The sequence below is a fragment of the Mus musculus genome, chromosome 7, assembly GCF_000001635.26.
Source record: "Mus musculus strain C57BL/6J chromosome 7, GRCm38.p6 C57BL/6J".
NCBI classification, from domain to species: domain Eukaryota; kingdom Metazoa; phylum Chordata; class Mammalia; order Rodentia; family Muridae; genus Mus; species Mus musculus.
Window position 1 is genome coordinate 3652407 of NC_000073.6, and position 25322 is coordinate 3677728.

A 25322-nucleotide genomic window follows, 5' to 3' on the forward strand; every position below is an offset into this window, starting at 1 on the left:
CCAAATTGGGAAGATACACAGCACTCCAAAAATTCCCAGGATCTCAGGAGGGGGTTGGTATGTCTCTAAGAACCAGTTGCTGTTGGAAACCTGGAAATGGTTTGGGCCAAAGTCATATGATAGGGTCCCGAATCTTACACCTTTAGGATTGTAAGGGTGTGAGTTCAAAGGGATGTCGACTCTGTCTCGTTAATGGTGTCACCAGGGAAGGAAGTTCTGATGGGATGGAAAGAAAGAAAGATGTCACTGGGAGGGAAAAGAGTAGATCCTTGATAAAAGGAGGAATTTGGAGCTGGCACTAAGGCATTACGTTGTGAAGGGAATTGGAACCTCGAGAAGAGCAGGAGCTCTCTGTGGCTGCCCTGATAAACGGACAGCCAGTTTCCTTCCCATGGACTCTACCTTTATCACTATCATTACCGTTGCGCTGAGATAGGATGTCTATTTCCGGCAGAGGTCAGAATGGTGGGAGGCCTGGGTAAGACTTGCTGACAGGTAAGCCAGGCAGAGGCCAAGTTGTAGGGTAGCGCAGGTATTACAGGTTTCTAGGGATCTTTAGAGCCAAAAGGGTTTGAGGAGAGAGAAATGGATCCTTGAGATGTCAGAAACCTCAGATTTGTCCTCACTGGGACAGAGGATGGGCAAACTTCTCACTGGCCCATGTTAGGAGGGCTGGAGCAGAGGCACCCTTGGGGTGCCCTAGTGATGGGGGACTGAGGACAGGTTCTGTGGGGGCAGGAGGGCTGGCCAGGTGCTCTGCAGCCCCTGAGCCTGGCCCTGGGCTCGCCAGCAGAAGCAGGACCGGATTGAGGGCTTGAAGCGGCATATCGAGAAGCACCGCTACCATGTTCGTATGCTGGAGACCATCCTGCGAATGCTGGACAATGACTCCATCCTGGTTGATGCCATCCGCAAGATCAAGGATGATGTGGAGTACTACGTTGACTCATCCCAGGACCCCGACTTTGAAGAGAACGAATTCCTCTATGACGACCTGGACCTCGAGGACATTCGTGAGGCCCTGGGCTGACCTTCATGGCACAGAGGGTGAGGGCAGGAGGCATGGCTGTACCAGCTAAGCATGCTGCTCCCCTACCCCCACAGCACAGGCGCTGGTCGCCACCTCCCCCCCCAGCCACAGCCACATGGAGGACGAGATCTTCAACCAGTCTAGCAGTACACCCACCTCAACAACCTCCAGCTCTCCCATCCCACCCAGCCCAGCAAACTGCACTACGGTAAGTGTCCAAGGTTATTAATAAGAGGGTGGTCATGGAGGAGTCAAAAGCCTAGTCTTGCCTTAGAGAGGGCAGCTCAGGAAGTGAGCTCTAGGCTTTTTGTGCTCTGAGGAACGGATATAAAAAACCTGGGTTTCCACTCAGTTTTAGGGTGCACATGGGTCTTTGGTGGTGGTAGTCAGGAGGAGTTGGGGTGTGGAAAGCTGAGGAGCTGAGCAGCTGGGTGTCTCCCTTCTGACAGGGATCCGGGGCCAAAGTCTATAAGGAAAGAAGTCCTGGGTATGTCTCAGGATGGGAGTGAGTGCTGACTCTCAGATTTTTAGGTGTTAACCAAAACTTCAGGCTGAGTATTGGAGCAGCTCTGGAGCACAGGGCTACTCAGATGGGTCTATGAGAGACTGAGAGTAGTAAGGGCCCTCCTGTGTCCTTAAAGGATTGCCCTCTGTTTTGGGACCCTGGAGGTCACAGAGTTTTTTTACTTCACTTCCCCTGCCTCAGGAAAACTCTGAAGATGATAAGAAGAGAGGCCGATCTACAGATAGTGAAGTCAGCCAGGTGGGTCCAAGTCTAAATCTGATGGTTTGTAACTTGTTTATTGCGTGGTCTCCAAAGTTACTGAAGCTGGAGGGTTGGCCACGATGCTGGGCTCTTGGGACAGGTGTGCCAGAAACAGTGCTACTCTGAGGGTAGGGTGATGACTGGTGGTGTGGTTGAGGTGGCCTGTTGTCTGGCTTATAGAGGAAGACTAGGTGGTACTGTGGGCAGGTCACACAGGGAACTGTGGCAAGAAGTTAGGAAGTATGAGAGGTGGGCTGTTGGACTGAGGACTCTTTGGTCTCTTGAGGACCCAAATAGCCTGAGAAGTGATCAGAAAGTCAGACTGCCTGTGCTGCACTGACTGCAGGAAGCACTTCCTGAGAGAGGAAGGCAGTATGCGGCACTTCTGAATTCCTTTAGATCCTAATGAATAAACTCAGCTCTGTCAATTTCTCCTACAATAAGAACATATCTTAGGAGACAAGAATGTTGTTGAAGAAGCCCAGAATTCCTTTAGGCTAATAGAAAGGACAGTCTCCAGTGGGAGGACCTAAGTGCACACTAATGAAGCTAATTTGGGGACCAGGGTTTAGGAGCAGCCAGAGTAATGGAGTGAGGAGGTGGGGCAAGGAATCATGGGGGTGGGCTTAGTTCTGCCACCTTATCAGGCCCCTTGACTGTCAAGCAGAAGTCCCAGGAAAAATGTGAATGGCCAGTTTTCTTTGTGATTTTTGTGTGGTGGTCAGAAGGCTAGGAGGCAGTTTGGCATGGCAGCCTGGTTGTTGGAGCGTAGTTTAAGTAGGGATGCCCTGGAGCACTGCATTTTTACAGTTTCATGATTAGCTGACATTCGGAAGGAATTGATTGTCCTAGTTCCCTTACGCTTAAACATTTAGGCTGATCCAACTAATTGCAAATTGAGGTTGGGATTTTTGTTTTTGTTTGTGTTGTTTGTTTCTTTTACAAGAGCATCTCGCTGTGTAGCCTATGCTGGCCTGAGCTCTCCAAATAGACAAGGCTAATCTCAGACTCATAGAGGGCTGCCTGTCTCTGCCTCTCAAGTGCTAGGATCAAAGGCATGTGTCACCACTTTAGGTCTCAAGTTCAGGGTATTTGAGAGTTTCCCTTGGTCTCTTGTCTTAACCTAAACCCTGTCAGATTCATGTGGGCTATAGGGACAATGTCCGGGGAGGACTTGGGACAGCTGGGTGGGCTGGAAGTAAATAGGTCTTAAACCTGAAGGTGATTGAAGTCTCCTAGGTGCCTCAGAGAATGTGGACAGTTAATAGCAGGTCAGAGGCAAGGCAGGAGGACAAGAAGAGGGTGGTGGATAGGGGACAGGCTGGTCTAGTACCTGACCCTTTGTTTTTTCTTTCTTTCTTCCTGCAGTCTCCAGCCAAAAATGGCTCCAAGCCTGTCCACAGCAACCAGCACCCCCAGTCCCCAGCTGTGCCGCCCACCTACCCCTCTGGCCCCCCACCTACCACTTCTGCCTTGAGCTCCACCCCTGGCAACAATGGGGCCTCTACCCCAGCAGCACCTACAAGTGCCCTGGGCCCTAAGGCCAGTCCAGCTCCCAGCCACAACTCGGGTACTCCTGCACCCTATGCCCAGGCTGTGGCCCCACCTAATGCCAGCGGGCCCAGCAATGCCCAGCCACGGCCCCCCAGTGCCCAGCCAAGCGGGGGAAGTGGTGGTGGCAGCGGAGGGAGCAGCAGCAATAGTAACAGTGGCACAGGCGGAGGGGCTGGCAAGCAGAACGGTGCCACAAGTAAGTGGAGACCAGTTTGGGGAACAGGGCAAGGTGGACAGTAGCTGACAGCCTGTTTACACTTGTCCTTCTTTCCCCAGGCTATAGTTCGGTTGTGGCAGACAGCCCTGCAGAGGTGACCCTGAGTAGCAGTGGGGGCAGCAGTGCCAGCAGCCAAGCCCTTGGGCCCACTTCGGGCCCTCACAACCCAGCTCCCAGCACCTCGTGAGTAGTGGGGTGGCAGTGTGTGGGCACAAGCTCTTATGCCACTTGTTTTAGGGTTCCAAGTTCTACCCTTCCTGGGTAGTACCTACCCAGTGTGTCCTTTCTTCACCTCAGCAAGTGTTCTTTTCCCTGCTTCTTACCAAGTGGGACATGTTTTACTCTCGGTTTCACACTACACTGTCTTCCCATTTCTGTTCTTTGCTCTGAGGCAGCTGACTCCCATGAGTGTGGGGGCTTTTCCCTTTTCCAAGTAAAATATCCTAGTCCTCCATTTCTTCAGCTTGACATCAGATTACTAATGAAAGATCTGCTGCCTTGTCAGCCTCGTTACCAGTCCTACTGGGATTGCACCATGTGCATCTGTGCAATCATTTACTCCAAAACTGTTTCAGTGACAATTCTAGAACTACCCTGTCCCCTGTCCTTTAACTTCATAAGCTGTTGGGGGGACCCTAAAATCCTGGTTGCACACCTCAGTACCTCTGCTGTACTGAAGAGGAGTCCAGAGGTTGGATTCACTTCTGCATGCTCCAGCTGTCTTGCTTTCAGCCCCCACCCCCCTTTTTGGATCCCATATTCTGTGCCTGTCTTCAAGGATCTTAATTTGATTCTCCTCCATTCTTTACCCAGAAAGGAATCCAGTACGGCAGCCCCATCAGGGGCTGGGAATGTGGCTTCAGGCTCAGGGAATAACTCGGGGGGACCCAGCCTCTTGGTGCCACTGCCTGTAAATCCCCCCAGTTCTCCAACGCCCAGCTTCAGTGAAGCCAAGGCAGCTGGTACCCTGCTTAATGGTCCTCCACAGTTCAGCACCACCCCAGAAATCAAGGTGAGTTTCTCGGGTGTGAGCCCTGAGCCTATCCTGCGACAGGAAATTCAATGAGTGCACTTTCCTAGAGGGGAAACATCTTAGAAGTTCTCCTGAGTGGGTGATAACGGCGTTAGCATGATTTTGACAGGAGGAGAAGCAAAGTGACACCTTGTGGAGAGACTCCTGGAAGGGTGGGGGAAGAGTAGCATGAAGGACTGAGCCTCATTGGCTGTGACTGGTGAAGAATGAGTCCCTCCAAGAGAGTTGGAGTGCAGGTCTGTGGGTGGGCTTCAGTGATGGAAGAGTTGTACAGAGTGGGTAGAAGAGCCAGCCCTGAGCTGCCTCACCAGGGAAAGCTGGGGGGGGGGGGGGGGGCTGCAGGCCCAACCCACTGATGTTCCCAAGGAGACTGAATGCCCAAGGGATGGTCGGCACCCTTAAGGCAACAGGAGCACCTGCAGTTCTGCCACCCACCTCTAAGAAGCATACTACTGTGAGCAGTCCGGCGGGTGTTCTCCCAGCATGTGGTGTCTTTATGGAAGTGTGTGCTTGTCCACTGCATAGGGTCACGTTTCCTCTGGAATGTGTTATGGACCCTGCAAAGAGGAGAGTGAACTCTCACAAATCTCATGCTGATTGGTGACTTCAGATTTGCAGCTTCCCTATAGCCATGGTTTAGAATATGGATGGATCTTGCAAATAGGGGACTGGCAATAGCAGATTATGCAGAGTGTACAGAGCCTATCAGGCTGTGCTTTTTTTTTTTTTTAAGATTTATCTGTTTGTTTATTGGTTTATTTATTTATTGTGTGTATGTGAGTACACCTGCTGTCTTCAGACACACCAGAAGAGGGCATCGGATCCCATTACAGATGGTTGTGAGCCACCATGTGGATGCTGAGAATTGAACTCGGGACCTCTGGAAGAGCAGACAGTGCTCTTAACCACTGACTGCTCCAGCCCCTAGGCTGAACATTTTTATGCAGCTCAGTCTCTGCTCAGGTCCTGAGACTTAACCCCTTTCTCTTCCCAGGCCCCTGAACCACTCAGCTCTCTGAAATCCATGGCAGAACGGGCAGCTATCAGCTCTGGTATTGAGGACCCTGTGCCAACGTTACACCTAACTGATCGAGGTGACAGTTATGGGATTGTGGGGAGGGCAAAGGCCAAAAAGGAGCTGACCCCATCCTCATCATTGAAGTGCTTAATGGCCTCTCCCCTGCAGACATCATCCTGAGCAGCACATCAGCACCACCCACCTCATCCCAGCCACCCCTGCAGCTGTCAGAGGTGAACATACCATTGTCACTGGGTGTCTGTCCACTGGGGCCAGTTTCCCTCACCAAGGAGCAGCTATACCAACAGGCCATGGAAGAGGCCGCCTGGCACCACATGCCCCACCCCTCTGACTCCGAGCGCATTCGGTGAGGGGCTGGAGAAAGGGCTGGGGACCGGGACTCCCCAGTCTGAGGGAGGAGCTGGTTCCTGGGTCCTGAGAGACTAGGTAGAGTACTCGTCTCAAAGTGCTGAGGACTTGACTTGGGGCTCCCTAAAGCAGGTTGAAGTGTGCTTCTGAACACTCTCCTGAAGGCAGGGCTGGAGCTCAGAGCCTCCTGGCACTAAATCCTCACTGGTCCACAGGCAGTACCTCCCCCGGAACCCTTGCCCGACACCCCCCTACCACCACCAGATGCCACCCCCACACTCGGACACTGTGGAGTTCTACCAGCGCCTGTCAACTGAGACGCTCTTCTTCATCTTCTACTATCTGGAGGTACAGCAGGGCCCCCGGGGCAGCCTCGGGCCCCCCAGCTCCGCCGCCACCGCTGCCATCCCCCCTCGGGCTGGAGGGGCGAGGTGGGTGTCCCACTGCGGCCACTGGGACCGCACCCCTCCCTATCCCAGTCTTGGGCCCCCTCAAATTAAACCTGACCCAGTCCCAAAACATTCTAATTGCTAAGATTCAGGGAGAGGCTGCAGGCCCTAGGCCATGTACAGTTTCCACTGCCAAGAGCTCTCAGCTCCTGGGAAACCCTTTAGTTTAGGATAGTTGCTGAAGTGCAGTAGACACTCCCAAGACCTAGAGACCTCTGCAGAACTGTCTGACCTCTTAACTGCAGTGGGTCAGCCCCTCCCCATCTCCTCCTGAGTTTTCTACTTCGTCTCCTTTCAGCTTTCATTATGCATTAGTTTCTCTTCTTTCTCAAAGCTTTTCTGAAAGCAATTCTCACCTCCTGTCTCATTTTCTTCTGACCATGGTATGTTTTGTGCTCCCAGCACTGTCTCCAAGTGGACTCTCCACAGCTGGTCTGTGGTGGGGGTCTGGGTCCAGCCCTGATGCCCTGCCCTTGTCCCCCTGCTAGCTACTCAATTTGGATACCTTCTGATCTTTCCTCTGCATTTTCTTTCCCAGGGAACCAAGGCACAGTACTTGGCAGCCAAGGCCCTAAAGAAGCAGTCCTGGCGATTCCACACCAAGTATATGATGTGGTTCCAGAGGCACGAGGAGCCTAAGACCATCACAGATGAGTTTGAGCAGGTGAGGGGCCCGTCCAACCTGGGCCCACTGGGGTATGGCTAGTGTACCCAATCCCAACCCTCAATCCTTGCTGGCCTTTCTCCTTTGGGCACAGTCCTGTAGACTGACCAAGCTGGTTCCCTAAGTGGTTCACCTAGCCTGGGATACTGTCCATCTCCCATTTGTCCATTTCTTAGTGCTTTAGTTTTGAGTTGTCGTTACTGCTTCCAAAGAGAAGCCTTCTTGGAACTGCTAACTGCCTCCACCATGCAGTCCTGGGTACTTTAGTTGGAAGCATGGGATTTTCTAGTTGGCATTTCCCAAACTTGACCTCCAATGGCCCCTTCTCCTTGATTTCCTGGCAAACAGCAGAGCAGGGGGAAGTCTGTTTAGTCAGCCTTCTTGAGTCTCAACCATTAGTTGATTGGAAACTCCACTCTCCCTAAATATCCTGAAGCCAGCTGATCACCCGTTGGGTGATCTTGGGCAAGTCAATCAAGCCTCTTCCTTTGTCCCCCTATCTGTAAAAATGGGAGTAACAGAACCCACCTCATGCAGTTGTTACAAGGATTAAATGAGTTAATAACATGTAAGTATTGATGGTGCCTGCTTGCTATACAGTGAGCGTCATGAATTTTTATTGCTTTCAGTTGGTGTGTTTTAACAGTGGCTTTCCCCATGCACATTTTCCTTACCATACACATTTTCCAGGTACCAAGCTGGGCCTCATCAATCCCCATTCTCACAGAAATCTGTTCTGTCCTCTATATTCTTCCAGACCACTTTGAAGCATTTCAGACATTTGACCTAGCTGCTTTCTTGGTGTATGCGCTCCAACCTTGACATCAGTCTTCCTATCCTGCCCTGCTTTGGTCCTTGACACGAATATCTTAAGGCATTGAGTCCCTCAGAATCTCAGTTACAGTGAAGTGTGTATCTCCAGAGTGCTAGATGGTACATATGTTGCATTGTAGGCCACCTGTTGGTCCCTACTCCTCAGTGTCACTTAATAACCTTAGGCCTTACGTTTGTACCTGCAGCCCATGTGGGGCAAAGGCCAGGCTTGGCCCCCTTCTTCACTCTTAAGATCACCAAGGGAAGGGTGGAGTCTGACAGTGCAAGCTTGTAGGACAATTGGCTTGGTACTTCCATGCCCCTGACAACTACCTCTTGTCCATCTGCCTGGCCCAGATCTCAGTCTCCCTCTTCATCCACTCACTGACCACCTTCTTCCCCGGCCAGGGCACCTACATCTACTTTGACTACGAGAAGTGGGGCCAGCGGAAGAAGGAAGGCTTCACCTTTGAGTACCGCTACCTGGAGGACCGGGACCTCCAGTGACACCGGCCCCCCTCTACCCTCTCCCTCCCTCGCATGCTGATCCCCCTGCCCAGGTGAGGGCCCTGCCCTGGAAGACTGGGGGAGGCCCAAGGCCATGGGACACCCTCCCCCCCAGGAAGCAGGGAAGGGATAGGGAGGTTTTCTCTTCCTCTCTGCCCTACCCTGGGGGCCTGGGGGCAAGGGCTGCCCCCTCCTCCCCTCCCCAGTGAGGGACATTTTTTGGTAAACCTATTTTCATTTTGGAAAATATTTATGAATAAATAGTTTTATATGACGGCTGGCAGCTGAGGCCTCTCCTATCCCCACAAGAGAGTTCAGTGGGCAGGAGTTGGGTTCTGCTGGCGGGGTCGCCGGGCCAGCTGGGGATTGAACTGGGAGTTGTATCGTCGCCTCCGTTCATCTGTCTCTTCTGCTTCCACCTGGCCTTGCTGGGATACCTGGCCTTGTACCCGGGCCAGCAGGGCCTCTGCTCGAGCTCTCTCGGCTGCTTCCCGCTGAAGACGCTCAGCACGGAGCTTTTCTAGGGAAGGTGGCCTGCAGGGAGGAAAGCAAGAACAGAAAGTGAGAGATGCCACCTACCTGGTCCTTGGACTCACTGCAAGGCCTATGTCCCTTCAGGTCAAGAATGCCCACTGAGCAGTATCCTGGGCCCCCTGTATCATTTTCTAATAATGTGTTTTTGTCCTCTAACCCCAATAATTCAATTTTGGTCTCAAAACCCCATTTTAAACAGTGAGAATTGGTGGCTGGGCTCAATCCCCAGCACCCATATAAAGCAGCTCACAATTGGGACTCCAGTTCCAAGGGATCTGGCACCCTCACACAGACACACCTGAGGGCAAAACGCTAATGCACATAAAATAAAAATAAACCTTTGGGCAGTGGTGGTATACACCTTTAATCCCAGCACTCCAGGTGGAAACAGGTGGATCTCCAAATTTGGGACTCTGTCTATAGAGCAAGTTCCAAGACAGCCAGGGCTGCACAAAGAAACTGTCTCCTGTCTCAAAAACCTGAGTCAAGTAGGATCTTATCTGTTGGGTGCCTTCTACTGTGGCAATGAAAGTTTCATAAAAAGCTTCTCTTGGGTGACTTAAATAGAGCTGAGTATGATAGGTAGGGCACATTCTTTTTTTTTTTTTTTTTTTTTTTTCTTGAGACAGGGTTTCTCTGTATATTCCTGGCTGTCCTGAAACTCACTTTGTAGACCAGGCTGGCCTCGAACTCAGAAATCCACCTGCCTCTGCCTCCCAAGTGCTGGGATTAAAGGAGTGCGCCACCACGCCCGGCTGTGGGGCACATTCTAACTCCAGTACTCAGGAGGCAGAGACAGATCTGAGTCCAAGGCCAGCCTGGTTTACATAGTTCTAGGGCAGCCAGTGTAACATTGAAAAATTAAAGAAAAAAAAAAAAAAACCTTTTAGACAGCCATAATGAACTAACTATGAAAACGGAGCTGAGTGTGGTGGCACTGACCCTTGATCCTAGCTAGCACTTGTGAAGCCAAGGCCAGCCAGAGCGACATAGTGATGATATCCTGTCCCAAATTAAAAACAACTGAAGGACTGGAGAGCTGGTTCAGTGGTTGAGTCCTAGCAACCTATATGGTTATTCTGAACACCATATTCTGATTGTGAACACAACTGTGTTGAGTTTAAGGGGACCCAATGCCTTGTAGTCTAAAGGTATCATTATGTGGTACACAGACATGTGACAAGACACCCGTGCACATTAAAAAGAAAAATCTCAGGAATACTGTACGCAAGCATCCACACATACCCTTAGCCATAAGAGGAGATGCTGTTCTTACAATCCTAAAGTCTGTTTCCATAGACAACATACTAAGACCACTTCATCCTGCTTGCCCCGCTGAGCCTTTTTGTGGTACCCTGGATGATCTATGACCTATGCTATGATCCTCAAAGTCTCACTCTGTATTCTTACTCTCGGGGTCGTTGTTTCTGAGGCCGTTCCTCTCTGGAAGGACGGCTTTCACTGCTGTGCCTTTTCTTTGCCAGGTGCTTCTGCATCTCTTTCAAGGGATCCAGTCGGTTCTTGATCTTCTCATCTGGGCTTGGGCCTGGAGGGCAGCAGTCCTTTTGCCCTGGGGGGAGCTGGTACCAAGGAGGCTGAGTTTGGGCCTCTGCTGCACTCTGGCCCAAGTAAGTCAGGATACCTAGTGCTTTCTCTTGTCTCTCCTGCAGAGGCAAGAAAACAAAATAGTCTTTTCAGTCCCTCTGGGAGCCCTAGATGTGGCAATAGAAAAACCCAGGGCTCAAATTTCTGGAGACGGGGACTGGTAGACAGTCATTTAACAAGGGAGATCAGAAGACCATTCAGGAAGCACCAGGGGCTTATCTGCAGGAGGAGGAAGAAAGAGAGGCTGCGGCCTGTGCAGTAGTGAAGATGGGAGAAGCTTTGGGAACAGTTTAAGGAAAAACCTGCAGAAAAGCAAAGTGGAGGAGTGATTTTTCAGTGGGAGATAGCACCTTCAAAGTTCGACGAGAGAGAGGAGAGCCACAGTACAAGTCAGTTTGAAAAGCACAAATGCTGTCTGGAGATGAGTGCCTATGATCCCAACACTTGGCTCAGGAGGCCAAGGCAGGGGGATTGAGAATTGGAAAGCACCCCTGGTCTGTGTAGTTGTGACCTCATCTCAAAAATAAAATAGCTTAAGACTTTTTTTAGTCCCATGGGAAAAGGTTAGCCAGTTTAAGTGCTGTACAGCAGTAACCAACTTACAGGTAATATCTCTCAGTCATATTCTAAAAATTTTAGAGTGCTTATCACCATATCCTAACAGTCACAGCCAGTCCCCACCCCCATGATTCCACCAAAAAATGAGGCCAACTTACCTTTTCCCGTCGCTTCTCTTCCTCATGCTCTTTATTGCCTCTGGGAACTCCTTTCCTTTCTTCCAGCAGCTCCCTAAACAGGTCCACAGGGCCAGAACTTGGAGCTCCTGGGTCTGCTGCTTCCAGCTCAGGCACTGAGTTTCGTTGCCTGGCTTTCTTCCGTAGGAATTCCGTACGGGCCTATGAAGGGTTATAGGGAAGACATTCAGAACCCAGAAGTGCTGAGGATACAAGAATGGTCCATGGGCAGGGAGGGCAGTGGTAGCACACACCTTTGAACCTAGCATTCAGGAGACAGAGGCACATGGATCTCTGAATTCAAGGCCAGCATGGTCTACAGAGTGAGTTAGTTCCAGGACTACACAGAAAAATCCTGTCTTGAAAAGAGGGGGTGGGGGTGGGGCAAATATTGAGAGCAAGAAGAGATACCATTTCTAACTTGGAGTGGAGAATCGATGTTTTTAGACAGTAAACTGGGCTATCAGAGATAGTTCAGAGAAGATCCCTGACCTAAAACAGAAGGCTTCCCAGTCTCAAGTGATGCAAGGAAAACCCACTCAGGTATAGGTATAGGTGGCTTGTTCAGCCATAGAGCCCCTGCCTTGTGTGTAGTTCCAAATTCAGTCCCCAACACAAGTATGTATATACTCCCAAACTTGTAAGGTAATCAAATATTGCTTTCTGGACAAAGGATCTAAATCCAAGGTATGGCTCCAGGTCACCACTCCAAGTACAACCTGACCCCAGATAGGGATGGTCTCTGATTCACAATTCTCCCCTTTCTGCAGCCTTAGTATCTGGGATTAATTACAAGCGTCACCTTTTTGTTTGTTTGTTTTGTTTTGTTTTGTTTTTTAAGACAGGGTTTTTCTGTGTAGCCCTGGCTGTCCTGGAACTCACTTTGTAGACCAGGCTGGCCTCAGAAATCCACCTGCCTCTGCCTCCCAGGTGCTGGGATCAAAGGCGTGCGCCACCGCCACTACCCGGCTTTTTTTTTTTTTTTTAAGCCCACACTAATTCATGATCAGATTGGCCAAGGGACTTAAGTGTAAACCAAACTAATCGAGTAACTTAGAGTCTGTGATGTGTGTGTGGTCTTCAATACTAGCGTTCAAGTGGAACAGGCAAGCTGAGTTCAAGACCAGCCTGGTCTACGTAGCCAGTTCCATAACAGCCACGGCTACACAGACCCTGTTCCAAATAAAACCTCCAGATGCTCTTTTCTTGGCAAGCAATGAGGGAGGGAGAAAAGACATGCCCAACGAAGTGGACCCCGGCTTGTCCGCCCTTTGCCCTCCTTGCTGAAGCCGTTGTACTCAGAGCAAGGTGACCGCACCCCTCCAAGTTGTTCTAAGAGGGAATTTCTCAAAGCAAGCGCTCAGAAGGAAGGGAGCATACACAGAGTGGGTGATCAGTAATTAACTTGTGCGGGCAACCTATAAAGTAATCAGAATATTTGTCCAACTCTTCCAGTATGCTAGTCTCTGGTCCCTCAACACCAGTGGGGAAATCTAGGAAGGTTTCTTGGAAGTTAGCACAGGATTTTCAGAGAAACATCGTCGAACACACAGACCCGCTCCCGGCACCGAGTGATAGCTAGGCCCGCCGCGCTTCTGGGCGGTCCCCAGGCTTACCTCTTGCTGGGCGAGCAGCACCCTCCGCTCCCGCTCCTTCTCCTCCTCCCGGGCCTGGGCCTCGTCGCGCCGCACGCGGGCAACATTGTCCTTGTTCCGGACGTGCCAGCTCTTCTTCGGCAAGATATTCATGGCTCCAGTGCCGACCTCGGACTGTCAGGCCCACTCTTCAGCACTTCCGATTGGCTCGAGGATGCTCCCGCCCCATGGTTCCACCCTTGCTCGTGCATTGGTTCTGGGCCAATTGTCACGTCCCATCCTAGCCTTGTTTAGAGATTATTGGCTGAGAGCCTTCCATCTCAGCCAATCCTAAGCATTTGTAACCTGAGTTGCTCCACCCCCGGACGCTGCTTGATGAGGCTGTTGCCTGTCTATTCCTTTAAGCAGACATAACCTAGCTCTTCAGGCCGATTTGGACCTGGCCCCTCCCCAAACCCCGTCCGAGGCTTCAGAACGGGGTTTCAAAACGCAAAGCGGCCTTGACTGTTGTTTATTAATACGGTTCAATTGAGAGTGTAGCATTCGGGTGGCAGAGGGCGGGGAATTTGGTTCCAGAGATGAAAGAGTCCCATCACTTGATATGAAGTCACTGAAGCTGAGGGGCTGAAGGTTCAGCCAGACTTATCAGGAAGTTCCATTCCTTGAGCTCAGAGCCACAGCTCGCTGGGCCAGGAAGACTTTATTCTGCACTTCCTGCGGGCAAAAAGGAGCGAAAGTGAAGCACACCTTTTCATTCTTCTTTCATAGTCTCATAGAGCCCTTTCCGGGGAAATCAGCCTGGCTCACCGTCTCTATCTGGCGTTTGAGCTCAGAGATGAGGCGTCCGTAACAGTTAGCCAGGGCTACGGTATACATCATCAGGATGCTATGGAAGACAGGAATGAAAATCACTCTAGAAAAACAATCATCTTCATCATATGGCTCCTTAGAAACCAGGCTGGAGAGATGGCTCGTAACCGGAGCACTGGCTGCACTTCCAAAGGACCGGGGTTCAATTCCCAGCCCCACATGGCAGCTTACAATTGTAACTCAAGTTCGTTACTTCACACAGACAGTCACACTGTCCAAATACCAACACACATAAAAATTAAATGAATAAGTAAATTAAAGAAACCAATATCAGGATCCTCAAATCCCTTAAAACCCTTTTTGAGACTCTGAACACAAGTCTTTATCCTCTCTCTTTAGACCCAAAAGTTCAGACCCTTTAACCAGAGGTTAAACTAGAGGTTCAGGCTCCATACCTCCTCCCCCTTCATCAAATCGATAAATCCACACCCTAGCCCTCCTTTCCTCAGACCAGGAATCCAAACCCAGATGTCTTTTCTTAGACCCTAAGCATTCACACTCCGACTCTCCTGCTCTTGATTTATAGGCATCCCGGCCAGCCCCACGTCTCTGTTGTATATAGGCACCCAGCCCACCTCTCTAGCACTCAGGTGCCCAGAAACTCCTTTCTCTTTCAAACACTAAATTACACACATTCAAAGTCTGACTGCTCACCTAGAGAGGATCAGAAGAGGTACAGTAAAAGCTTGGGTTCCCAGAAAGTAGAGAAAATTCTGGGCAGTCTGAGGGAGGCTCTCAATGGCCTCAGGGATCTGGGCCCAAATGGACAGCTTCCCGCGGAACGGGCCACACAGTTTCGAAGGTGGGATCCTGTAGGGGGAGACACACTGGATTCAGTCAAGTCGAGCTAGAGTGAGAACAAACAGAAGTCTCTCGTACTTACAGGAAGATACTGTAAAGCACGGGAACTGCAGAGATCGCCAGACCCACAAGGAGAACCAGGGGGAAAAAGAAGTTTGCCGTGGATGCTCGGAAGGTGCGGGAAGCCGGTGAGTAGATGGAGAAGAGGGTTATCTGGTAGGGAGAGGCGAGGAAATGGAGGTGTAAGACTCAAGAGTCAATCCTTTGCTTTTCCCTGTTTCTTATCTTGGAGCTTTGGCCTCCTTTGGGGGCTGGGACCAGATCTCTGAGCCAATAGGACTCTGACTTCCAGCTCCCTCCTCCCATCCTCAGGGCATAGTAATCAGGGCCCTGATAACCGTCCTCCTTTCTCTAGCCCAGGACTACAGCCTCCAACACCTGTCAGCTCAGACCCTAGGCTACTCCTCAGACTCACCTTCTTCAGGCAGAACAGTATGAGGAACTTAGCAGTGTTGATCAAAGGCAGTAAAGGGCAGAAGAAGCTTCCCACCCAGACCACGGTCTGCGCATAGATGAGCCCCAGCACCTCATCTGGCACCTGGAACTCCAGGGTTCCCGACAGACGACCCAGTGCCCCAGGACAGAGGCCACAGAGTATCCTGAAGGGCAGAGTGGGACAGTCATAGGCTGCCTTTTGGCTTTCCTAACTCTACCACCCAGCCCATTCCTTGATTTTATGTTTATTTTTTAAATATTTATTTTAAAAAAGATTTATTCATTTATTTTATGTATATGAGTACACTGTAGCTGTACAGATGGTTGTGAGTCTTCATGTGGTTGTTGGGAATTGAACTTAGGACATCTGCTTGCTCTGGTCAACCCCACTTGCTCATGCCCAACGATTTATTTATAAATAAATACACTGTTGCTGTCTTCAGACACACCAGAAGAGGGTGTCAGATCTCATTATGGGTGGTTGTTAGCCACCATGTGGTTGCTAGGATTTGAACTCAGGACCTTTGGAAGAGCAGTCAGTGTTCTTACCCGCTGAGCCATCTCACCAGCCCCAGCCCATTATTTTGAAAATGCTTTTGAGGAGCTGAGCTTTTGTGAGGTATGTCCAAGGACAAGCCTGATCTTAGTTAGCTGGCCTGAAACAATAAGATAGTAGGAGTTGACTGGGTAGTAGCTGTGTAAGCCTTTAATCCCAGCACTCGGGAGGAAGAGGCAGGTGGATTTCTGAGTTCGAGGCCAGCCTGGTCTACAGAGTGAGTTCCAGGACAGCCAGGGCTGTACAGAGAAACCCTGTCTCGAAAAGAAAAAAAAAAAAAAAAAGAAAAAACAAACAAAAAGTGGGTGGGGAGCTAGATGTGATGTGATGGCTTATACTGGTAATCAGAGCCACAGGGAGGCTAGATCACCACCAGTTCCAGACCAGCCTAAACTACAGTCAGCCAGTGTCTAGGAAAATAAAGGGGGATGGGAAAGATGGTCAGTGGTTAAGGGCCTTACACAGCCATGGTGGCACACACCTTTATTCCAGCACTTGGAAGACAGAGGCAGTTGGATCTCTGTGCGTTCAAGGCCAGAGTGAGTTCCAGGACAGCCAGGGTTGTGTAGAGACCCTATCTACACACACACACACACACACACACACACACACACAGAGGGAGGAGGGAGGGACAGTTTTCCCAGAGAATCAGAATTCAACTCCCAGAACCCACATCAGGTGGCTCACAGCTAACTATAATTTCAGCTCTAAGGGATGGCACCCTTTTCGTATTTCAATGGGCACCTGCACTCACATGCACATACCTATCCACTAACACGCAAACTTAAACAAATCACACACACACACACACACACACACACACACACACACAGAGAGAGAGAGAGAGAGAGAGAGAGAGAGAGAGAGAGATGGCTCAGCAGTAAAGAGCATTCACAAGAACCAGAGTTAAAAATCCCAGAATTCAGACATTAAAGTCCCAGAATTCAGACATCCTCGAATACTTGTAACCTCAATACTGAGAGTACCAGAGATAAGATTGCTGGGGCTTTTTGGCTGTGAGTACCAGGTTCTGAGAGAGACACCCTGTCTCAAAGGAATAGGCAGAGAGTGATAGAGGAAGACATACAAAGCCTTCTTTTGACAACCCCCCCCCACACACACACACAAGCACACAACATATGTTCACACAAACAGACACACATGCACACCAATAAATAAGAGAAACAAAATTATAAAGATGGGGCTGGGGAGATGGCTCAGCGGGTAAGAGCACTGACTGCTCTTCCAGAGGTTTTGAGTTCAATTCCCAGCAACCACATCACCATAGCTCACAACCACCCGTGATGAGATCTGATGCCCTCTTCTGGTGTGTCTGAAGACAGCTACAGTGTACTCATATAAATAAAATAAATAAATCTTTTTTTAAAATTATAAAGACGGTTGGGATATCTAGCTCAGTGACAAACTGCCTTGCTTATGCATAGAGCTCAGTTAAAAAGAATAGAAGATAGGTGGAGCACAATATAGGAACAATCCCATCGGGATGGGGCCTGCTCTAATAGGGGCAGGGCTACCAGGAAGGGCAAGGACACTTACTTCCTAGGAAACTGGACCAACAGCGTGACCAACAGGCCCATCAGCAGATCAAAGAGTACAAGTTTGTACATCTCCTGGCCCAGCCGAGTCTCCCAGCACTGAAGAAGTAAGAAATTGGTAGATCAGACTCTCCTGCCTGGAGACCCAAGCATCTGAGGCTCCGAATTGTCAGCAAACATCAGAACCCCACTCGTGAATTGTGTGGGTGGGCGCTTCACTGTTTATCAGTATTCATGCCATGTTTAGCTTCTTTCCAACCAAGGAACAGTCCACCCAGTTCAAGGATTCCTATCCTACCTCTAGGCCCAAGAATGCCACCTGTGTGCCCACAGCATTCTCACCGGAATTTCTTTGTAATTATAGCCGCAGGCCTTGCATCCTTCTGCCTCCATGTTTCCCCCACACGTGATCTGACTCCACAGAGAGACCAGAAGGAACACCAGCGAGGCCAGACGCAAAAACACAGTCCTGCAAGATGAAGGGACTCACACTGAGGTAGTGCCTCCTGGATGCACACTCGTGATCTCCTCCTCCACTTTATATTTTTCCTACCCGCCCCCCACTTTTCACAGAGGAAGGAACTGAGTCTCAGAGTCAGAATTTAAGACCAGGACTCCCTGGATTTCATATGCATGGGACTTCACTGTCTCATTCATATGTGTGTGTGTGTGTGTATGTGTGTAAATAAATGACAAATATGCCATTATATACACACATATATAATGTGTATGTGTTCTCCTGTTTGTATTTGTGTGCACCACACATTCTGGTGCCTGCAGAGGCAAGAAGAGGGAGTCTGATCCCCTGGAACTGGATATGCAGGGAGTTGTGAGCTCTCTGATGTGGTTTCTGGGAACTAACTTCTGATGCTCTTTAAGAGCAGTAAGTGCTCTTAGCCACTGAGCCATCTCTCCAGCCTCTTTTTGTCTTAAAAACAATAACAACAAACCCCCTCCCCAACAAAACAAAACACAAAAGTGTGTGTGTGCCATAGTGCAGTCCATTCTCTCCTGCCTTTACACTGGTTCTAGGAATGAACTCAGATGTGCACAGCAAGCACCTTTACCCTCTGAACCATCTCTCCAGGGTACTTCTCTGTCTTATTTTTTTATTTTTATTTTTATTTTTTTTAGGTTTTTTTCGAGACAGGGTTTCTCTGTGTAGCCCTGTCTGTCCTGGAACTCACTTTGTAGACCAGGCTGGCCTCGAACTCAGAAATCCTCCTGCCTCTGCCTCCCGAGTGCTGGGATTAAAGGCGTGCGCCACCACGCCCGGCTCTTCTCTGTCTTATTTGTAGAACCTTTTTCCACCTGTCCCTTTCCCCCTTCTGTCTGCACTCCCTTCCCATCCCATGAGTCCAGAACCTAAGCAGGATCAAGACGATCTGTCGGCTTTGAGTGTAGCCCTCTAGTGAGGCAATGAACTTGAACACAGGAGGCAGCACAAAGTTGAACAGAGAAATGAAGATGGATGGTAGATAATCCACCAGAAGCTTGAATAGTGGGGTCTGTCGGACAAGGGGCGTCTCCTGAAAGGGAGAGAAGGGAGCTGAAAGCCCACCTGTAGCCTCTTCTTGTCTTAAAAGACCCTAAAATCCCAGGAATTCTACACCCCAGTTCACTGCCACAGGGCTTCTTCACCTGTGGAAATGTGAGTTCTAGGACCCAAGGACCCTCCTCCTCCTCCAAGACCCTCTGTACCTGTAGTGTCAAGGTGTACTCGGTGGCCCAGTAGATGCCATAGAAGGCCGCCCCGAGCAGCGCGAGGACCAGCACGTTGAGCAGCGCCCTCATCGACCACACCTTGGCTCGTTGGCTCAGAGTCTGCTCCGCAGCACGGCGCCGGACTACTGCTTCCTCTAGGTCCACCTAAGGCCAATAGGGACTGCTTCTGGAAATCCGTCCCTTCAGGCCTGACTTTTCTTCGGATTAAACCGATATAGCCCTCTCCTTGTTCCATACTCTCCAGGGCTGTCCGTGGGACCATTTAATTCTTGGGGCACTGGGCCTCTGAAGTCTGGACTTGCATCCCAGGTCTGCCACTCCTTAGTTCATCCCAGAACTCCAAATCTCGCCCTACCTTCTGTCCAAGGCCTACCCTTCTTTGGCCCAACACAGAACCCCAGGATCCCCCTCCTATGAGACTTCCAGCTAGTTCACCTTTTTGAAGCCACGTCCTCATTTCACTTGGGACCAGTCTTAGTTCAGTCCCTTTTCTAAATGAATTCCAGGTCCCAGCCCCCCAACCCTCCCACCCCGTCAGTCTCCTCCATGGCAGGCATTCCTAGCCTGGCTTCTGCTTAGCTGTCTCTTAGCAATGCCTTGCTCCTTATCTTAGTTGGATCTTGTCTGGTTCTCATTTAGTGGTAGCTCCACCTCCCCGAGCACACCTGTAGTTCATACAAAATGATGCGCTGGCGCAGCCGCACGTGCACGTCCCCGCAGAGGCCAAAATTCCAAGCTGAGAACACTCGGTGACTGTAGCTGGTCAGAATGTCTGACTCCGCCAACAGTGTCTCCTTCAACCCGGACACCGAACTGAAAGAACAGACCACAGGAGAAGTGTTGGTGGGGGCACCTTACTTACGGAACATACACTCAAAATCCTGTGACCAGGTGCCACCTGTTCAAGTCAGATAGTTACACAAAGTCTTTGGAACCAAAGACTGAAGAGATAGGAGAATTTAGGGGACACTGCCAGATCTCCAGAGGAAAGAGGGAGATATCTAGGAAAGAGACAAGAGAAGAACAAAAAAGTACATTTTAGAGAAGAGGTGAGCTGGTCTGACAGCATGGCCTTGTAATCCCAGCACAAAAGAAGCTGAGTTAGGAGGATTTCTACAGGTTCAAAGGCCCTCCTGGACACACAGTGAGTTTTAGGCTGAGAGGTGGACAGGGTAACACAGTGACTGCCTTGAGCTGCCCATTCAGACAAGTGTTTGAGGGCGGGCAAAGACCTAGAGAGACTGAGTGGGAGGAAAGGATGAGAACAAAGGAAGAGGAAGACAGAAGTGGACAGAGAGACTATGTTTACCTTCAGTAGCCTCTCCGTGCTCCCCAGGACAACTAGGGAGTGTTCCCACATGATCTCTTTAGAGATCTGTTCTTAGTATTTGGACCCGAGGCAACATCCCTTCTCGTGCAAATCAGAAGGAATCTCTATATTTAAAGGAAACTATCTTAGAGCTTCTCCCAGCTCCCAATATTTAAGTATTTTCCTGGCATAACCAGCCAGCAAGGCATGTGTGTGTTTTAGTGTATGCATGAGTGTATGGATGCACTTGGGAATATGTGTGTGCATGTGGTGTATGCATACATACATACATGGTGATTGTGTGTGTGTGTGTGTGTTTGGAGGCCAGTGATGCACATTAGGTGTCTTCCTCTATCATTCTCCATTTTGTTTTTCAAATGGTCTCATTCATTGAACATGGAACTCACCATTTTGGATAGACTGGCTGGCCATTGAGTCCCTGGATCCTCCTGTCTCTGTTGCCCTCCCCGAGCCTCCAGTGCTGGGGCTACAGGTGTGTATTGCTGTCATACCCAGCTTTTCATTCTGTAGACCAGGCTGGCCTTGAGTCACAGAACTACCTGCCTCTCCAGTGCTGGAATTAAAGGTGTGTGCCACCTCTGCCCAGCTACTTTATCTTTTGAGACAAGGTCTCACTATGAGGGTAAAGCTGGCCTCAAAATCATGATCCTAATACCTGCTGTCACCTACCTAGTACAGGCCTGGGCTCCCAAATCCATTTATTCATGTTTTATATTTGTTCATAATTTATATTTGTTCAGCCAGGTATGGTGGCACACGCCTTTAATCCCAGCACTTGGGAGGCAGAGGCAGGCGGATTTCTGAGTTCCAGGCCAGCCTGGTCTACAAAGTGAGTTCCAGGACAGCCAGGGCTACACAGAGAAACCCTGTCTCGAAAAACAAAACAAAACAAAACAAAAAAAACAACAACAAAAAAAACCCCAAAAAAACCAAAGAGTTCCTGTTCTTCCTGCCTCCACCTCCCAAGTGCTGGGATTTGAGACAGGAGCCATGCCAGTAAGCTTAGTATTCTAATTATTTTTCTTTCTACATTTATTTATTTTGTGTGCATGTGTGTTTATGTGATGGCACCAGTGTGACATGCCATGTGTGTGGTGGTGAGAAGACAACCTATGGAGGAAGTGGCTTCCTTTCCTTACTATGGGGCCTCTGGGGAAGGAACTCAGCTTCTCAGGCTTGGCAGAAAGTGTTCGCATCCGCTGCAAAGTCTTGCCAGCCTAGTGTTCTACTTCTTTTTTCTTTTTCTTTTTTTTTTTTCTTTTGGTTTTTCGAGACAGGGTTTCTCTGTGTAGCCCTGGCTGTCCTGGAACTCACTTTGTAGACCAGGCTGGCCTCGAACTCAGAAATCCGCCTGCCTCTGCCTCCCAAGTGCTGGGATTAAAGGCGTGCGCCACCACGCCCGGCTTTTTTTTTTTTTTTTTTGTGTTCTACTTCTTGATATCACTGGATATTGTGAGATGGAGCCTGGAGTAACCTTCGTGCCTCGGCTTCCCAAACTCTGGGATTATAGTCACACACCTTCTAAACAGGCTTTCATGTGTGTATTGAACCACCTCTCATTAGGTTACCACTAGATAAACTGGGGGTAGGGGCCTGCCTGTTTTGTGCTCCCTCCCTCCCTCCCTCCCTCCCTCCGTCCCTTCATTTTCTTTCTGAGAAAGAAAGCCAAGTTGGCATTGAACTCAAAGATCTATCTACCCTGCCTCCTGAGTACAGAGATTACAGGCATGTGCCAACATACTCAGACAGATAGGATTTTTCTGTGCAGCTCAGGGCGGTCTTCAACTTACTCTGTAGCCTAGGCTGACCTTGAACTTAAAATAATCATCCTGCCTCAGCCTCCTCTCCTGGAGCCTCCTCTCCTGGCTTTAAAATACATTTCAATGTTGAAGAAATGACTCCTGGGGGAGGGGGTGGGTTTCCCCTGCCTATCAGAATCAGGATGTGGGCATCACTAACCGTCGTAGGATGCACAGCAAGTAGATGATGCTGATGGCAAAGACGGAGCACAGGTAGGTGATGGCCAGGTTCGATCGGGGTGGGTAGAACCCATAGAATAGAGGGGACCACTCAAGGTAACCCTGGGGAGGAAGAGGCAGAACAAAGGTCATAGTGGGGCCGGGTGGAGGTAACGATCAGGGAGCTGAGTGATCTGTGTGTGTGTCGTCCAGGAAACCAGGCTTCAAAAGTAAGGAGGTTCCTCTGGGGACCATGGCACCCACCTCTCCAGAGAGCAAGTTGAAAAGCTGGGTGGGGAAGGCGACCAGGCCATGAGTGTGTGGAATATAGGAACCACAGGGTGAAGAGATGTTAGGGCCAGGGGGACCTGGAGGAGCCCCTTCCAGCCAGGTGGGGATCAGCTTCATGCAGATTTCAATGACAGATGCCACCAGGTTGAGAAAGAGCAGGAAGCGCAGCAGGGAGAAGTAGGACTCAGTGCCTGCTCCAAACTGACCTGCAGAGGGCAGCAGAGAGGCCTCAGGTCCCTTACCAGTGTAGTTCCAACCCAGAGTCCTGGCCATAGCCCTCCTCCCTCAGACCCAGAAATCTATAACAGAGCCCTGACTCCTGGTCTGACCCTGGGGTCCAGAAACCAGCCCTCCCCCCTCAGATTCCAGTTCTCTTCTCTCTGATTCAGAAGGGTTCAGGCACTAGTCTTCATCCTTCAGACCAGGGCTGCAGGAACCAGACCTTTTCCCAAAGGCCCAGGGGATAATTGCCACTCCCCTCTCTGTCAGACCCAGGAAACCACACTCCAGCCTCAGACCCCAGGCCTCTTCCTCTAAAGCCCAGCACACCCCCAATTTTCTTCAGCGTCCATGCCCAGGGCTGTATAGTTTGAAAGCCTTCTTTCATTTTTCCCTTGGTCCGGGAAAGCTGTCGGGTCCAGTAGGCAGCCCTGGATTCAGAGCCAGAAGCCAGCTGCCCTGTAGCCTGGCTCTTCCTAGAAAGAGAGCAGAGTCAGCGTCAGAAAATGAAGGGTTTGGAACCTACAAACTGGGAACCACCCAAAGACAGAAACAACACGATGTAACGAGGACAGGCATCGTGGTACTGTATCCATAAACTGGAATACTCTTTAGCAATTAAAAAGGAACCAAATCTGAGCTGGGTGGTGGGGGGGGGGGCACACCTTTAATCCCAGCACTTGGGAGGCAGATGCAGGTGGATTTCTGAGGCCAGCCTGGTCTACAGACTGAGTTCCAATACAGCCAGAGCTACACAGAAAAACCCTGTCTCGAAAAACCAAAAAAAAAAAAAAAAAAAAAAAGGAGCCAGACATAAAATAATGATGGAGCCATGTCTAGTAGTATATGCATGCTTGTATGCTTGTAATCCCAACAGTGAGGTTGAGGCAGTGGAATTGAGAGTCCCAGGACAGGCTGGTAGATTAGTGACATGCTTTTGAAAGAAAATGAGTGCAGTGTGGTGCACCATTCATGCTCGTAGTATCTCAACTGGGAGCAGCGGGCAGAATGATTAGGGCAAATTAGGATAGACAGTGCTTTCAGGTCAGCCTGGGTGACAGAGTGCAACCCTCACTCTGTTTTTGTCTCAACAAAACAGAACAAAATGGTTGGCACGTAAGGGCATTTGTGACCAAGTCAAAACGACTTTGATCCCTGAGACTCAGATGGTAGAGAGAGAGAACTGACTCCTTTACGTTGTCCCCTGAGCTTCGAAGAAAGCTGTGCCACACCCATGCATGATCTTAGGGACACACACACACACACACACACACGTAGAAAAGAAAAAACAAAACAAAACAAGAAGGACGTTTGGGAGAAGGAACAAAAATAAAAAATGATCAAGTCTTCCTGAGTCTCTTAACACAAGGTTCAGAGCCGGCCCAGGCTAACCCTACCAAGCTGGTGGCAAGGAAGTAAACAGAATAACTGAAATCAGGAAAGGGTGTGTCAGTAAAGAGGTGCTCACCTGTGTGCCCGCCTTGCCTGCATAGGCCAGGGAAGTTCCCGGGAAGGGTGAGATTCCATTTGTGCAGTTTCTGCAAAGGCCTGAAGGCTCCTTCCTCCTTCATCATCATCTTCATCCAGTGTTCCCCAAGGGAGCACACCAGGGCCGCGGTATCGCAGCGTAGCAGCGCTGGGGAGATCGTTCAGCACAGACGCCAGCGATGGGCCTGGGATGAACACAAAGGATTGAAAGACAGAGGAGTCCAGGCCACAAGCCTTTCCCCTCAGATCCACAGTCCAGGCCACAGCCCATCTCTCAGACACAAGGGTGCAGGGTTCAGGCCACCTCCCTCAGACCCTGGAGCCAGGCCCCAGACTCTTTTTTCAGACCCAGGAGCCCATGCCCCAACCTTCTTCAGATACAGGGGTCTAGGCCCCAGCCCATTTCTCTCAGACCCAGGGGTACAGGCCTAAAGCCACCCCCCTCAGACCCAGGAGTTCAGACTCGGGTTCTCCCCTCAGATCCAGGGCTATAGATCCCATTATTTCTCCTTCACACTGGGGTTCGTGGCCCTAGACTCTCCCCCACGGAGTCTAGGTTTGAACTCCCATATCCCTTCTACTCTAAGTGTGACTCTAAACTTCAACAACTTCCCGTTCCCTCATTGGTGAGCTTAGAATCCTGGCTCCTCACAAGCCTGATATTAGGGACCCGTTTCCTGACTCTGTCCTCCAAGACCGTAAACTTGTACTGTTTTTCGGGAAATCTGAGTTTCCTTCTTAGGAAACCCAGGAAATGAAAGTCCTCTTCGAGTCTCAGGTTCAGGAGCTCAGCTTCCCTTCCTTTATGAATGGACCTGACTTTGCTGGACTCTCTCCTACCTGTTCTGGCTTTCCGGGAGCTGGAGCAGGCTGGGGACTGGCCCCAGGCTTCCATGTTTGTGGATGTACCGTACTTCCAGCACCCGTTCTTTCTGTCTCTGGAGGCCCCAGGGCGGGGACTGCCCTCGGTAAGGGAGGGAGGGGCCTGCTACAGGTCTGCACCTGGCCACTAGGTGACCCGGGTGACTGCGGTACATTTCCTATAAAGGTCTCCTGGGAATTGAAGTCCTTACAGCCTCCTGAGCGGCCAAACTTCATGGCAGCCAGACCCCCCCACCCCACCCCCCCAATACACACACAAATGC

General features: G+C 50.2%; 3 protein-coding genes and 1 non-coding gene across 17 annotated transcripts in view; 2 read left to right on the forward strand and 2 right to left on the reverse strand.

Annotated features, from left to right (window-relative positions):
- Positions 1-8703, forward strand: part of Cnot3 (CCR4-NOT transcription complex, subunit 3) — a 15863-nt gene extending 7160 nt beyond the window's left edge. For 5 of the 14 annotated variants that reach the window (XM_030242409.1, XM_030242407.1, XM_030242406.1 and 2 more), the window contains 11 exons: positions 794-1013; positions 1105-1238; positions 1737-1793; positions 3165-3546; positions 3627-3750; positions 4381-4579; positions 5595-5694; positions 5787-5985; positions 6203-6335; positions 6975-7100; positions 8322-8695. In XM_030242409.1, the coding sequence (XP_030098269.1) occupies positions 794-1013; positions 1105-1238; positions 1737-1793; positions 3165-3546; positions 3627-3750; positions 4381-4579; positions 5595-5694; positions 5787-5985; positions 6203-6335; positions 6975-7100; positions 8322-8420 (1773 nt within the window). In that variant the 3' untranslated portion in view covers positions 8421-8695. Of the gene's footprint in view, positions 1-790; positions 1014-1104; positions 1239-1736; positions 1794-3164; positions 3547-3626; positions 3751-4380; positions 4580-5594; positions 5695-5786; positions 5986-6202; positions 6419-6974; positions 8188-8321 lie in introns of those variants that run through there. The other 9 variants (XM_006539753.4, XM_006539756.4, XM_006539755.4 and 6 more) reach the window with 4 other exon arrangements.
- Positions 3556-3641, forward strand: Mir3572 (microRNA 3572). Its single transcript, NR_039587.1, has one exon. It is a non-coding gene; the product is annotated as a microRNA 3572 (primary transcript).
- Leng1 (leukocyte receptor cluster (LRC) member 1) lies at positions 7701-13434 on the reverse strand. Its single transcript, NM_027203.3, has 4 exons — positions 12910-13434; positions 11276-11455; positions 10365-10618; positions 7701-8954 (listed from the first exon to the last, which is right to left on the reverse strand). The coding sequence occupies exons 1-4, from the start codon at positions 13039-13041 to the stop codon at positions 8735-8737; spliced, it is 786 nt and encodes a 261-aa protein (NP_081479.1). The 5' UTR covers positions 13042-13434; the 3' UTR covers positions 7701-8734.
- Positions 13348-25147, reverse strand: Tmc4 (transmembrane channel-like gene family 4). The gene is made up of 15 exons (NM_181820.2): positions 25018-25147; positions 24158-24362; positions 23020-23165; positions 22444-22676; positions 22181-22302; positions 19557-19704; positions 18868-19035; positions 18532-18695; positions 17509-17635; positions 17168-17265; positions 15035-15218; positions 14642-14772; positions 14413-14568; positions 13696-13774; positions 13348-13602 (listed from the first exon to the last, which is right to left on the reverse strand). The coding sequence occupies exons 1-15, from the start codon at positions 25070-25072 to the stop codon at positions 13534-13536; spliced, it is 2085 nt and encodes a 694-aa protein (NP_861541.2). The 5' UTR covers positions 25073-25147; the 3' UTR covers positions 13348-13533.
- Positions 25148-25322: the final 175 nt, after the last annotated feature.

Coding starts and splice junctions, on each gene's coding strand:
- Leng1 (NM_027203.3), bottom strand. CDS start 13,041: ATGAATATCTTGCCGAAGAAGAGCTGGCACGTCCGGAACAAGGACAAT. Junction 10,619..11,275: donor AAGAGAAGCGACGGGAAAAG/GTAAGTTGGCCT, acceptor TTGCCTCTGCAG/GAGAGACAAGAGAAAGCACT. Junction 8,955..10,364: donor CAGAAACAACGACCCCGAGA/GTAAGAATACAG, acceptor TCCTCCCTGCAG/GCCACCTTCCCTAGAAAAGC.
- Tmc4 (NM_181820.2), bottom strand. CDS start 25,072: ATGGAAGCCTGGGGCCAGTCCCCAGCCTGCTCCAGCTCCCGGAAAGCC. Junction 22,677..23,019: donor GACGCTGAAGAAAATTGGGG/GTGTGCTGGGCT, acceptor TGCCCTCTGCAG/GTCAGTTTGGAGCAGGCACT. Junction 22,303..22,443: donor TCAACTTGCTCTCTGGAGAG/GTGGGTGCCATG, acceptor CTTCCTCCCCAG/GGTTACCTTGAGTGGTCCCC.